Source organism: Leptosomus discolor, chromosome 25 (genome assembly GCF_034619465.1).
Source record: "Leptosomus discolor isolate bLepDis1 chromosome 25, bLepDis1.hap2, whole genome shotgun sequence".
NCBI classification, from domain to species: domain Eukaryota; kingdom Metazoa; phylum Chordata; class Aves; order Leptosomiformes; family Leptosomidae; genus Leptosomus; species Leptosomus discolor.
In genome coordinates this window covers 7,430,018-7,443,957 of record NC_141415.1, presented here as the reverse complement: position 1 = coordinate 7,443,957, position 13,940 = coordinate 7,430,018, and the positions used below count along the sequence as shown (strand labels likewise).

At 60.9% G+C, this 13,940-nt stretch overlaps 1 protein-coding gene across 1 annotated transcript; it reads left to right on the top strand.

Annotated features, from left to right (window-relative positions):
- The first annotated feature begins 556 nt into the window (after window positions 1-556).
- On the top strand, window positions 557-11,857 carry TNS4 (tensin 4). Its single transcript, XM_086478017.1, has 12 exons — window positions 557-1,067; window positions 5,078-5,522; window positions 5,735-6,165; window positions 7,056-7,142; window positions 7,680-7,799; window positions 8,076-8,168; window positions 8,523-8,600; window positions 9,056-9,127; window positions 10,243-10,411; window positions 10,796-10,864; window positions 11,130-11,156; window positions 11,728-11,857. The coding sequence occupies exons 1-12, from the start codon at window positions 557-559 to the stop codon at window positions 11,855-11,857; spliced, it is 2,232 nt and encodes a 743-aa protein (XP_086334143.1).
- The last annotated feature ends 2,083 nt before the right edge of the window (window positions 11,858-13,940 follow it).

The following is a 13,940-nucleotide window of genomic DNA, read 5'->3' as shown; positions in this document are numbered from 1 at the left end:
ACATCGCCCTGGCAGGCAGCTCCATCTCTTTGGACCCCTGCAAGTCTGCCCCGCCTGGCTCCGGGCTCGCTCTCTACCGTCGCTTCGCCGGGTAGTTGTGAGGGTCAGGGTCCCGGGCGATAGTCGTTAGAGCGATACTTCATTTCGTTCTTAACCAAGAAATTAAGCGCTGTGCAAATAAAGCAGAATTTAGGTTTTAGGCCTTTGAATCCTGAAAAGCTGTTGCAAATTAATCCTCCTCGCCCTTGCCCAGATGCACTGTGGCACTGGGAGCAGGGGCTGGAGGGGGGCGGAAAAGCAATACAGGAGGACTTGTTTTCTTATGAGCTGAATTCCAGCTTTGCACTCCAAATCCCGGTTTTTATAGACTTTTCCGCTGAAGTCTGCTCCTGCCCGGGGCATGCCTGTGTAACCACTCCTCTCTCTGCATTCCTCAGATTCTTCTTCCCGCTGGATTGAAGAAGGGGTCTGAGGTCCCTGGTGGAGAAAAGGAGGCGAGAAGGAGGAGGAGGAGGTTTCCCTTGGACTCTAAGCCACCAAACCAGGAAGCCAAACCATGTCACAGGTCATACACAACCACGTGTTGCGTGTTGGACAGACCGTGTGCGTTTCCTCACAGGAGGAAAGCAAGAGCTTGCACCCGGCGGGGTACCCGGGCTGCTCGGCGCTGCCGAGGCAGTACGCCTACTACTCGACGGAGGGCTGGGCTGACCCGTCCGCGATGGTGCACACCAGCGCACGCCGGCTTCCCAGCGGAGGGCTCTACGGAGCCCACCCCGTGTTTGAGCGTGTGGCTGCTCACGCGCAGGGGAAGGGGCAGCAGGACACCTCTTCGGAGACACCCGCTGCCCCGTGTCACCCAAAGGAGGAGGAGGACAGCGGCGCGGATCCTGAGGCTCACCTGGTGTCTCCTACCTTGGACATATCAATAGAGAGTCTCAACCAGCTGATCCTCGAAATCGACCCGACGTTTCAGCCGCTCATGTGCAAGCCGGTGAAGGACGGGGTCCAGGCTGCTTCTCGGGGCGACGCTGCTGCCGCCAAGAAACAAGACCCAGAGGCAATAGGTGAGGCAAAAGGCGCTGGTCGTGCGGTGGAGCCAGCGCAGCTCAGACCCAGAGAAAACCGTTTGCAACAGGCAGAGTGAAAGTCCAGGGCAGAGAGGTTGGCCCCACTCCAGCCCCAGCCCGATCTGCTGCAGGCAGGACGGGGTCCTGGGCTCCTGTGGAGAGCTGGAAATGGGCATCGCTGACATCCCCCCCCCCCAGTGGGATCAGTGTGGGATATGTCTGCGGACATCAGGGCTTCATGCAAAGGAGCAGGAGAACAGATTGTGTATCCAGGCTCTCTGCCTAACTCGAGTGCTTAGGTGGCCCCAGTCTAATCACTTCTTGTGTCCAGCCAGCTCAACAGGAGCCAAAGGAAAACAGGGAGAACAGCCTTTAATTCAGCCCGATGTTTGTTTCCCTGTCTTTGGAGAAAACATTAGAAATGGGGCTTGTAGCTCTCAGAACACTCCTAATCCGAGTCATTACCATCAGTGACCAGGGACAGGCACTGACCTCTGGATGCGATGCCTGGACCGTGCTTACCCTCGCAGCAGAGCCCCAGTCCTACCAAAGGGCAGTGGAGCCTTTCCCAGGGTCATACTTGACCTGTGGAAGCACAAGGATTTGAAGCCAGGTTTCCAAAGCCCTGGGCTAAGGTACTGATCGTTACACAACCATCCTGTTTAAATGTTCCCAATCATTTTGCCAGGGAAATTCTTTTTCCAGGGCTTGTGCACTCCTCCAGCAGCATAGCTGGCATGCCCAAGGCACAACATCAGCAGCACATACCAACCCCCTCTTTCTGCTCTCCTGCCTGGGTGCCTCACGTGAACCCTTTTGCAACACTCCTCTGTCATCCCTGCAAGCCGAAGCTCTGCTGCGTGTGCTGCCTCTGGTCCAAGCCCTCTTGCCTGTGGCTCTTCTGCAGTGTCTGAGCTGCTCGACACGCAGTGCGCAGGGTAGCACCAGCAGACGGTGTGTTGCACACTGCTGCAAGCGTTCTGGCGCGCTGGAGGACAGAGCTGTGATGTGTTCAGGTGCCTAAAGATACGGTCTGACGGCTTCTGAAAAGGCTCATTGCCTATCCCTGTCTTCAGACACGGAAATACCTTGAAAATCTGTCCCTGGGCCTCTTTCCAGAGGAAGGTCAAAGCAGAGGATGTTAAAGGCATGAAAAAAATCCTGTTCTCCCCGAGCCCTCAGCAGACATCTGAGGTTGGAGGAGGACGAGGTGCGTGTCTGCAAGTGCACGGAACCGCAGCCCTGGTGGGCGTGAGGGTCCCGGTGCTCGAGCGGGGAAGCAGCTCAGCCGGAGTCGGGGAGCGCAGGGGCCGGGGCGGTGCGAGCACCCGCGGGGCTTGGGCGACGCTGGGGCAGGCGGCATCCCCGCTCCCCCTGGGGTGGCCGGGGTGGCCTGGCAGATAAGTACGAAGGGCAAGTTCAGCTCTTGGCTGCTCAGGCTGGGTTTGGAGGCGCTCGGATGCGGCTCCCTCAGGCATCTCCCGAGGGCGGGAGTCCCCAGCAGCTCAGCAGGTAGCGTGCTAGCGGTTTTGAAAAGCTGGCTCCAGAGCTGAACATCTGGAAGCCTGGCCCTGAATTCAGTGGGAAAAGCCTCACTTCAGCTTTCATTTTCTTTTGACGGCTCCTCTTTTTTACTTCCTGCTGCCGCGCAGCGTCCCTCTTCGCCCACCTCCTCCTGCTCCAGCCGGGCAACCTGTGTGTTCCCACCTCACGCCGGCCGGGGAGACGCTCCCGCTGGGCTCCTGCCTCCCTTTCCTCCCCTCGGCCGCGCAGGGGAGGCCTGTGCCGTGCCCCACTGCACTTTCGGAATAATTTCCACCCCCCTACAGTGTAGGGTCCCTGCATGGTCACTTGATGCGAGGGCTGGCAGGAGAGTGGCGGAGCCCAGAGTCTGCGAGAGGGGCTTGTTCTTGTCTAGCAGAAACCTCGAGGAGAGCTTTTAACATAGCAGATGCTGTAGCAATAGGAGACACAGTCATGAGAGTCACTGACTCCCTCTGGTACTTGTTCCTGGAGAAGGGGAGAGCCTCTCAGCTAGCGTGACAGCCAGCCTCCGGGTTTGTGGCACTTTTGCCACTCCTTGATGCTGAAAAACTTGCCAAGGTCTTGAGCAAATATTTGAGGTTTAACCACACCTGATCAGCAGGAGCAAAGGCAGAGAAGTAGGAGGCAAAAGGCCTCGTTAGCCCAGTGCTCAGATGCTTTTCAGTTATTTCTTTAAAGGGCAACCAAAATCCCCATTTCTTTCCCCTTTCTGAGGGAGACATTGACAAAAAGCATCCGGCCAAGCGCTTACTGTAAGGGTTTGCAGAGTGATACCAGAACCACGTGGCTCCAGAGCCTTTCCGAGCACGGGCTTCGGAGGAGCTGCTGCTGGCTGCCAGGGGCAGTAAGGGTGTGGAGGGGGAAGGCTGCGGTTCTGGCTCCTTCCCCGTGCGTGGTCCAGCTGCGTCCCCGCTGGGGACCGGCCCTTCTGGCTTACCCGGCGCCTCCTCGGCGGCTCTGCGCTGGCCGTGCCGATCCAATCCCGCGCTGGGATCGGCAGAGAGAAGGGGCTCAGAGAGTAACTTTTGTGCAGACTTGTGCTTTTCCTGCTCATCAAGCTTTATGCCCCAGAGGTCTGGCTGTTCCTTGCAGTAAACAGGGTCTGCAGCGCTTGGCAGCCTGGAGCCTGCTGCTCCGCCCCGGCCAGCCACCCTCACCGGCAGGTCCCAGGGCAGGAACAAGGCACAGAACGCCAACTGCCAGGGAGCTCAGGGCCTTTGAGAGCCGTTTGTCATTGCTGCAGCAAAAAGGGTTTTTTTCTCTCCAAGAAACACCTTTAAAAAGGGGAACTTTCCTGAACTCCATGGCAGGGCAAGAACCAGGAGCTGAAAACAAAGCTGGGCACGTTCAGACTAGAAAGGAGGCACACGCTTCTAGCCGTGGAGTTGATTAACCACTGGAACAGCTTCCCTGGGGAGGTGATGAATTCGCCATCACGGCAAGCCCTTAAATCAAGTCTGAGTGCTAAAAGGCACTTTCTAGCTCAGCCAGAAATTATGGCCTCGTTCAGGGAACCCAGTGACTGACGGGCATCAGGCGCCTGGGGAGCCAGGCACCCCCTTGTCCTGGCTGTGAGGTTTCACTGAAGGTCTCGGAGCGAGTGGTGCTCTGTCCGATGTGTTACCATGTAAATAATGGCACGGAAAGGGGCTCAGAGATGCTTTGCCTGCCCCGAGCATGAACAGAAGAGCAGGAAGAAACCCACAGCAGGGCATAGGCACGGAAACTGCCTTGGGAATTGTTTCTCTGAAGAGATTTATACAGAACGGGAGAAGGGAAGGGAGAGCAGCCGGCCCCTGCCCTGGGCTGGGCGCTTGCCGGTCCCGCAGTGGACACCGAGAGCCTCGTCACTGCCCTCGTCCCGCACGGCTTCCCTCTGCCCCCTGCTCCAGAGCCGCCGTGCGGATGGCGCGGGGGTCCGGCCGTGCCTGGGGACCCGGTGACGTCCCCCGCGCTCCTCCGCCCAGCCAGCTCGGAGGGTGCGCAGGGCCACGCGCCTGCTGCCGCGGGCACCCTCCGAGCCGGACGTCACCCCCGGGGGGAGCAGCCAGATGTTTTTCTCTTGAGTCAGGTACGAACGGAGCGGCTGCTGGAGGCAACACCCGCCGCTCGCTGCAGGTCTCGGCAAGCACCGGCTGCGCAACGCTGGCGAGGGGGGTCTGCGCAGGCAGCCGTGCCCGCGGGTAACCCCTCTGCCCTGGGAGCCCGCCAGCGCCAGGGTGGGTCTCTGCGGCTGTGGAGAAATCAGCCCTCATAGGGTCTTAACAGAGGCCGGTGTTGGGCCATGGGGATCTCCTTGAAGAGCCTGGGGATCCTCCCCTGGGCCCAGCAGCCCTGCAGGGCCTGCAAACTGGAGCCAGAATTACCAGCAGGAAGAGCAGAGACCCGTGTGCCCCAGCGAGCTTAGCTAACGAGCTGACGCCGACACTGCACCGGTAACGACCTCCTCTTTCTTCCCGCAGACTTTAAATACATAGAGATGACGCCAGGCAGCGCCGCGTGTCCCGAGCGGCTGCAGGGCTCCCCCAGCCCGTCGGGCACGCCGTTCTCCATGTCCCCCCAGGGCAACGGCTTCCCGCCCCAAAAAGGGGCCCTCAGAGGCAACTACAGCACCAGTGGCAGCGTGGTTTTCTCGAGCCCGCCCGGCCCCGCAAGCCCCGGCTCGGGCACCCCGAGCTGCGCTGCCTCCCCGACCTGCAGCAAAGCCTCCGAGTGCATCGCTGTCCCCCAGCAGCGCGCGGCGGGGCAGGCGGACAGCATCTCCTACGGCCCCGGGGCTCTCGGCACCTCCCCGGGCTTCGACAATTTGCTGAAGCCCGTGCAGGTGGTGAGGGCCCAGCAGAGGAGCAGCTGGGTCTCCCTGCTCTCCACTAGCCCCGGCTCGGACACCAGTTACGTCCTTGGAAGGTAAATGCCACCTTGTGTCCCAGTCTCGGGCTGGTGATGGGGATGGAAGGGGCACAGGGGGGTTACCCCAAGTCCCGCTGTCCAAGACCTCCTTCCTCAGGCTGGGAGTTGATGTGCCACGGGGCTGGGGCAGTCCCTGGGGTGGGCTGTGCGTAGCATCCCAGCTAAACCACCCCGCTGATCTCCTTCTGCTCTCTGTCTCCCTCTTGCAGCAGCACCCACTCGCTTCACAACGACGACTCGGATGCTCACCCCGCCGCTTGCTGCTCCGCTGACTGCCCGTCCCCTGCCAGCTCCCTGGGCAGCCCCTGCCCCCCTTCCCCGAGCATCAGATCTCACTCTGGAGAAGCTTTTGGCCTGAGTCCCCACCAGCCCAGGGCAGCCTGCTCCACCAAAGTCAACCCCTCGCCATCCCAGAAGGGACAGGCCAGCAGCTGCCCCCCCTCCATCCTCAACTCCGCAGCCGACATCCCAGTGCTGCTGGTGAACGGGTGCCTGGAACCAGGAGATGCATCTTCCAGGCTGGACAAAGCCCCCCCAGCCTCTGTCAAGCAGACCCCCGCTCCCAGCTGCAGCCCGGCCTCGAGGCTCGGTGGCCTGAACAACGCGCTGTCGGCACCAGCTCTGTCCTGCGCCTCGGACAGTGAGTCACCTCCCTGCCGTGGGGCAGGCCGGGGGTGGGGGGAAGGAGCTGAGGACCCCAACAGCTCCCAGGAAAGGGGGAGCAAACACCCTTTTCTAGTCTGGTTCGTCTATGGGTTGTAGACATGAAGGAGAGGAGGTCCTTGCTGGCGGTGGAGATCCTCGCAGCATCTCCACAGGGCTGCAGGGCTCTGCGGTGCTCTCCAGCTCTTTGCTGGTGACCCTGCATCAGCCGTGGTGGTTTGCCCCCTGGGGTCCTGGGGCACACACCCAGCAAGCAGAAACGCTCTGGTCCCCTCAAGGAGATGCAGATAGACTCATTTATAGTACCTGAGAATGAGAACCATAATTCTGTCATTTCATACTTGTCTGTGGGCCTAGAATGGGTGGGGAGGAGGGGTTTGGGTTCCAGTTTGCTCTGGAGCACATCTAAAGATACCAGAGTTTATAAGGTCCCTCATTCAAGGGTAAACAATAGGGCTATTGTTCTCTGGAGGGGATTAGCAGAGGCAGCTCTCGGGGCAGAGGGTTTTAATTGGGATTGTTACGGGAATAGCAGGAGGGCTTTGTGGGTCAGATCCTCAGCTGGTGTAAATCCCCGTGGTCCAGTGGACTTGTGCAGGGTTGGGCAGACTGGCGCTGCTGGGGGATTCCACGTGTTGCCTCTCCATGCTCCATCGCAGCCTGCCAAGAGAGATAATTACGTGGAGGATTAATTATTCTGAGGAGTAGGGAGAAGCTCTGTTCAAAAGGACTGAAAAAACCCTTCAACCCTGGCCAGCCTGAAAGAGAACTGTCTTTGCTAGGGCTCCTAGGGTCCTGCTCCGTGATGTCTGCTGTGAAGGTCTTTCAGGTCCTCCACTGGCCTTGACACCGTAAGGTCTCTTGCAGGTCCCCTCAGGGCTGGGCAGCCGACCATGAAGTTTGTGATGGACACCTCCAAGTACTGGTTCAAGCCGAGCATCACCAGGGACCAAGGTGAGGCAGCAGGTGTCTCCGCTGGGATAGCCCCACCTCAGACTCGCCCTCTGCAGGACTGCTGCCTGTTGCTGCACAGCCCCTCAGTCCTGCCCTTGCCCGTCCTGAGGTCCTCTGGGGACTCGGGGGGGGGCAATTCAACATATACTGGGGGCTGATGGGCATGGAGAGACCCCCTACAGTCTAGGGGGAAGGGTCAGAAACACAGGCCATGCCACAGCCACTCAGTCCCCGCCTCAAGCCCACCAAAGCTCCTCCAGCCCCTGACTTGCTGCTACTCAGCATGGCCTGGGCAGGGGCTGACTCTGTCCTGGGGAGCACAGGGACCCACGGGACCGAGCCAGGGCCCCTCACTCCGCGGGGGCACCGCAGTCGGTACCCGCACGAGGGACGTGCGTGTCCTCAGCCAACGCTCCCGAGTGTTTCCCGCTGCTGCCAGGGAACAACTCCCCGCGAGAGCATCGGCCGGACGCGAAATGCAAAGCGGGGAGGTTCCACCTGTTTTGCTTGGCTGAGCCTCCGCCTGTGCCTTGACAGCAATCCAGCTGCTGCAGGACAAGGAGCCAGGCACGTTCGTTGTGCGGGACAGCACGTCCTACCGGGGGTCTTTTGGACTGGCGATGAAGGTTCCCGCCTCTCCCTCCGGCAGCCAGACAGGTACCGGGACTCGCTCGGAAAGGTGGGGTGGGCTTCAAGGATTTAACTGAAACCGGTCAAGCTAGAGCAAGCTGAGAAGCTGCAGGACTCTGGCTGTGCGAGAGACGCCGGCAGCGGGGTCCGTGTCTGCCCATCCCACCCCGCACGGGGGCTGGCACCGCGCTCACCACGCAGAGCAGAAACTCCCGTGGATGCCCCGGGGTGCTCAGGGGAGGGCTGGGGCGAAACAACGGTGCTGATGCCGGTGCTGATGCTGTTCTTCAGCCCCGCTTGCAGGCGATGAGAGCAGTGACCTCGTCCGGCACTTCCTCATCGAGTCGTCTGCCAAAGGGGTGCGCTTGAAAGGAGCCAGCGAGGAGCTGTATTTCGGTAAGGACGGGGCCGTTGCCCGCAGCGGCCCTGGCAGCCCCAGGAGCTCTTTCCAAAAGCCCCTCGAAGCGCCGGCCAGGGCTGGGGCGGCTCCGCAGCCCTGCAGCGTGTTGGCGTGGGGGCCCTCCAGCCCCTGGCTCCTGCCCACCCTTCTCTGCCAGTGAGACTGCGGTAGCAGGCTCCAAAACAGGAACACGGGGTGGGCGTTGGAAAACCCTGTGAGGCCCCAAAGAGTCCAGCTCAGCCTCCCCTTCCCTCCTTCTGAGCTCCTTGGGCCACTGTTATGGGGCCAGAGGCACGTGGGTGGGGGGTTTCGGGCACCACGACCCCCCGACTCACGGCTCTGTGTTGCAGGGAGCCTCTCTGCCTTCGTGTACCAGCACGCCATCACCCCGCTGGCGCTGCCCTGCAAGCTGAGCATCCCCACCCGAGGTAGGTGTCGGGGGCAGGAGAGATGCTCCGGGCGGCCCCTCCTGCCGGTCTGGGCGGGTGGGCAAGGTCTGGCGGTGGGGAGGGGGCTGAACCACCCGGGCACCCCCGCGATGGGGCTGATTGCCCTGGCCGTGGCGGGGAGCAGGGACCGGCAAGACCAGACTCGAGCACGAGACCGTGGTGCCTCGCTGGGGCTGGGGGGCGGTCAGCAAAGCGGTGGGGGGCGGGGGACCACTGAGGGTGGGTGAGGAGTGGAGTGGGGAGATCAGAGATGACCAGAGCCAGGAGAGGGAGATGGAGGACAACTAAACCAATGACTGCTCTAAAGCCTTGCCATTTCAGCCGTCCTGGGCCCTGGGGCCTCTTGCGAGATAAGGAATCCCCACCCGATGCAACGGGGTGACCCCGAGCGGCCCGACCTGTGGCATCAGCGCTCCTGCTTGTCGTTTGTGCAGATCTTGCTGAGGGAGAAGACAGCCCTGACGGCGCCCCAGAGTCCCCACTGTCCCTGCAGAGGAGAACTGCTGGTGAGGAAAGGAGCAGCTGCTCTCGCCAGAGGACAGTCGAGCTGGCAGTAGCTAGAGCTCTAGGCATGCACCCGTGCTTTGGGCTTTAGTCCTTACCTACCAAACACCGGGCACTATTTTCCTACGTTCTGAGCCATCCGCAGCAGAAGCTGAAAAGCCAGCGCTGCCTTTGGAGCTGTGCAAAGCAGCAGGTCGCCCCAGCGCACCCGTGGGTGCCGGTGCGATGGCTCCCTCTTGGCTTTACCGCCGGGCTGGAGATACCTGCAGGTGTTCTTCCCATCCCCAGATCATGGGCCTGCAAGGGAACCTGGTGTTTTTAAAGAAAGGAGACTTTCGCTCCTCACAACGGTGAAGTAAAGCTTGAAAGGACAGTTCTTGAGGTCCCGAGGCTGATAAAAGACAATCCCCACAGTTCTAAATAGCACCAGATTTTTAAGCCTCTCTCCTGGTCGGTTTCAGTCGGTTTTGAACTGACAGGCATCGAACATCTGGAGTTTCTAGGGGGCAGCTGGGGGCTGCCTAAATTGCTGAGGGACCTGGGGGCGGCAGTGGGGGGGCTCCAGGTGAGGGCAGAGCACCACGGGCAGGAGACCGTACGGACGGGTCACGGCACAGTCAGGGGAGACGGGAACCGCTTTGTTTTGCTGGAAATGCTGAAAAAATAAGTTGGCAAGCTGAAAAGTTTAGTTTGACCCAGAACAGCCCTTGAAACAGCTCAATCAGCCTGAAATGTCATGTTTTAGGTTGGCCTTCAGCCGTTAGTTGGCTTGGGGTATTTCTGCTTTTCATTAAAGGAAATATGTAACAAACAGAAAAAAAAATCCAAATGTGACATTTAGAAACCGGAAATTAAATACATTGACTTTTAAAACAATTAGTGCAGAGAATTAAAGCAAACGAAAATAAATTCGTGAGGAATTTCTGAGTCACCAGATCTTTTAATTTTCATCAAAACAAATCTGACTCACGTACAAGTGTCCGGTTCTGCAGGACGGTGCCTGGGCCCCGGCCCCGGCCCCGGCCCCGCTGTGCTCGGTGCTGCCCGTGCTCAGCACAGCGAGACGCCGCCGTGCTGCGGGCCCCGTGCTGAGCCGGGCTCTGTCCTGCCCTTGCAGTCTGCAACGTCTTGTACCTCAGCTCGGTGAACGTGGAGACGCTGACAGGAGCCCCGGCCATCCAGAAAGCCATCTCCTCCACCTTCGAGCTGGAGGTGCTGCCCACACCCACCCTGGTGCACTTCAGAGTGACGGAGCAGGGCGTCACGCTCACCGACCTCCAGAGGAAGTAAGAGCCGCTGGGGAGGGTCCGGCCGGGGCAAACCGGGAGGCGCTTGACCCCTCCTGTCACAGCGCGGGGTGTGACGCTGCCTGGCGTGAAGGTGGTGGCACCATCTCCAGAGTGGGAGGCAGGAGCCAGCTGAAGCCAGGAGCTGCCTGCGCTTTGCCAGCTCCGCAGCCAGCCCTGGGGAGCGGGACCCCGCACCCCCTGTCCCCCGCACCCCCCGTCCCCCGCACCCCCTGTCCCCCGCACCCCCTGTCCCCGACATCCCCCCATTCCCAGCAGCCACAACAGTTCGAGCAGGGCTTGAATGCACAAATGCCCGTTTCTCCCACCAGCTCTGCCCGCGCACTTTCCTGCTCTAACGCCACGCTCTCCTCCCCCCGACAGGGTGTTTTTCAGGCGACACTACCCCTTGGCTGCCATCAGGTTTTGCGGGATGGATCCTGAGAACAGAAAGTGAGTTATGGGCCGCTCTGCGGATGTCCGTGCCGGTCGGAGCCCCCGCGCGGTGCTCGCTGCCCCGCAGTTCCCAGCACGGCTCCGCTGCTCCCGTCTCTGCACCGCTTAAAATCCCAAATGCCAAACCCCAACCCGCGGCTCTGCAGCCCCTGCCTCGGGCTTAACGCGCCGGGGTTTAGCTAAATAGGAACCTTGACTTTGCAGCTGATGGAATGAGTTAAATCTCAGTCCCTGAGCAAACCCTGTCCTGTTCTTCCCTCAGGTGGCAGAAGTACTGCAAGTCCTCGAGGTGAGACCCGCGTGGGGACCTCCCGCAGCCGAAGCTGGTGCTGTTGGAAACGGGGGCGGGGGGGGCAGATGCTGCTTTGGCCCAGCCTCCCCTCTCCAGCATTGCAAAGCTTTGCAGAGCAGCAAGGAATCGAAGCTTAAAAATGAAGAGGGGATGTGGTAAAAGTCAACGTGGTGGCAGGATGAGGCGTGGGACAGACAGGTGAAGCTTTGTGGGGAGTTTTGCTCTGTAGGTTTTGATGAGAGGCTTGGCTCAGCCCGGTTCTCCACATCCCCTCATGCAGACAGACCCCATCCAAATCCGTCAGCCTTCCCAGTGACTGGCTCGCTCTGGGCTCAGGAAGCGAGCTCGTATCTGGCTTTACCTTGCGTTCAAGAAACTTTTCACAGCTGGGGAAGCCTGGCCAGAAACACTTCTCCCGGCTGTTTTGCTTCCAAGTAAACGTGATTGGGGAGCGGGCCAAGGTGGAATTGCTGGAAATGGGATTCTGCTTTGTGGCTGGGGCTAGTTTAAGCATATTCCTTTGGATTCCTGGATGCAAGCTGAGTAAGTCTCTCTCCTTTTTTCAAAGGATCTTTGGGTTCGTGGCCAAAAGCCAGACAGATCTGGAGAACCTCTGTCACCTGTTTGCAGAGTACGACACTGTGCAGCCAGCGTCGCTTGTCATCGACCTTCTCTGCAAGCTGCTGCCGGGCCCGTAGGGGACAGACGCCCCGGGACAGCTCAGGGCTGGCAGCTGCCCCCACGCTGCCCAGCGTCTGCCGCTCACCTCTTCCTGCATTTTGGCAACAGCTCGTATTTATATTTTTTTGTTACGTACCGTCACGGCAGGAGCCTCAGTTAAAGATTTTGTGCTCTGGTGGGGTGAGATGTTCCTCCGAGACCCTCCGCGGGGCATCGCGGGAGCGGAGCTGTGGGACAGGAGCTGTGCTCGCCCTGCGGAACCGCCGCCTCCCTCCCCTGCCCTGCGCCGTTGCCTCTGCTCCGGAGGGCTGGAATACCCTGGCTGGGGTTTCTACCGGCCCCAGGGGACTCCTGCGCTCCGCGGGTCCGAGCTGAGGCACGTTTGGTGGCGCTGGGTTCCCACCTTTGGAGATTCATCCCTAACCCCCCCCCCCCAGTGCTGCAGGAGGGGAGGTCTGGTGCAGGCAGGGGGGGACTCACCTCCCTGACGATAGACCAGCACCAGGAGGCGGATTTGCAAATCAAAGTGTATAAAGTCACTAGGCCCTGCTGAAAAATCCTGCTTCCCTCAAAGAACGAGACGCATCGAAAGGCAGAAATGTCAGAGCAGCGTATTTCTGCCTGGTGCTGGTAACTTCTCCTGCCCTGTTTTGCAAAGCGGGGTTACGGGCTAAGCTCAACCTCCAGGCATCGCGGCAAGCTGAGAAATAAATGTTGACATTTTCATGACAGTAAAACGTCGGGTTTTTGGAAATGACTTGCATGAATTTGGGCCAGATCCTCAGATGACGTAAATTGGCGCGGCCTCATGGAAGCCGGTGCTGCCGTGATTTACACCAGCTGAAGATTCGGCTCTTGCTGGAATCTCGGAGAGGAGCAGAGCGGCTCTGAGGCCACCGGACAGTCGTCTCCCTCAGCCCTCGCTGACCTGCTGCCTCGACGCTGTTTTAATCTCGGGCCCCGTGCTACCAAACCCTGCTTAGGTGTGTTTCCAATAAAGCGGTGGAGCATTTACCTCACCACAAACGCCGCAGAGGTGTCAGCAGCCGAAACGGGTCCCTCTGCTCTCCCCAGCCAGGCAGGGGAACGGCGTCCGGCCGCAGCAGCTCTTCGGCAACGGTAAAACCAGACATTGGCGTTACCGTGGGGGGAGCAGCCGGCTCCAGGAGGAGGAGCGGCTTTGTCCCCCCCAGCCTGGCTGCCCTGAGCTCGGCTCAGCCGAAACCCAGCACCCGGCCTGGGACCGAACTGGGCGAGCCGGTGACCCCGTGGGCTCTGCGCGCCGCCGTCCCCATCGTGCCGCGAAGACCCCGGGGGAACGGGCAGCTCTGGGGGGACACGCCTCGGCCCCAGCACCCCGGGCTTCTGCGTCCCGGCCCCGCAGGGACCCCCAGCCCCCCTGGGATGTGCAGGATGCGACCCGCTGCAGTGCGGGCTGCAGCCGGCAAGGGGCCCCCGCACAACACCGTCCAGCCCTGCCTGTGCCCTGCCTGCACCCTGCCTGTGCCCTGCCTGTGCCCTACCTGCACCCTGCCTGTGCCCTGCCTGTGCCCTGCCTGTGCCCTGCCTGCTCCCTGCCTGTGCCCTGCCTGCACCCTGCCTGTGCCCTGCCTGTGCCCTGCCTGCGCCCTGCCTGCGCCCTGCCTGTGCCCTGCCTGCGCCCTGCCTGTGTCCTGCCTGTGCCCTGCCTGTGCCCTGCCTGTGTCCTGCCGGTGCCCTGCCTGCACCCTGCCTGTGCCCTGCCTGTGTCCTGCCTGTGCCCTGCCTGTGCCCTGCCTGTACCCTGCCTGTGCCCTGCCTGTACCCTGCCTGTGTCCTGCCTGTGTCCTGCCTGTGCCTTGCCTGTGCCCTGCCTGTACCCTGCCTGTGTCCTGCCTGTGCCTTGCCTGTGCCCTACCTGCACCCTGCCTGTGCCCTACCTGCACCCTGCCTGCACCCTGCCTGTGCCCTACCTGCACCCTGCCTGTGCCCTGCCTGTACCCTGCCTGTGCCCTGCCTGCTCCCTGCCTGTGCCCTGCCTGCACCCTGCCTGCGCCCTACCTGCACCCTGCCTGCACCCTGCCTGTACCCTGCCTGTGCCCTGCCTGTGCCCTGCCTGCA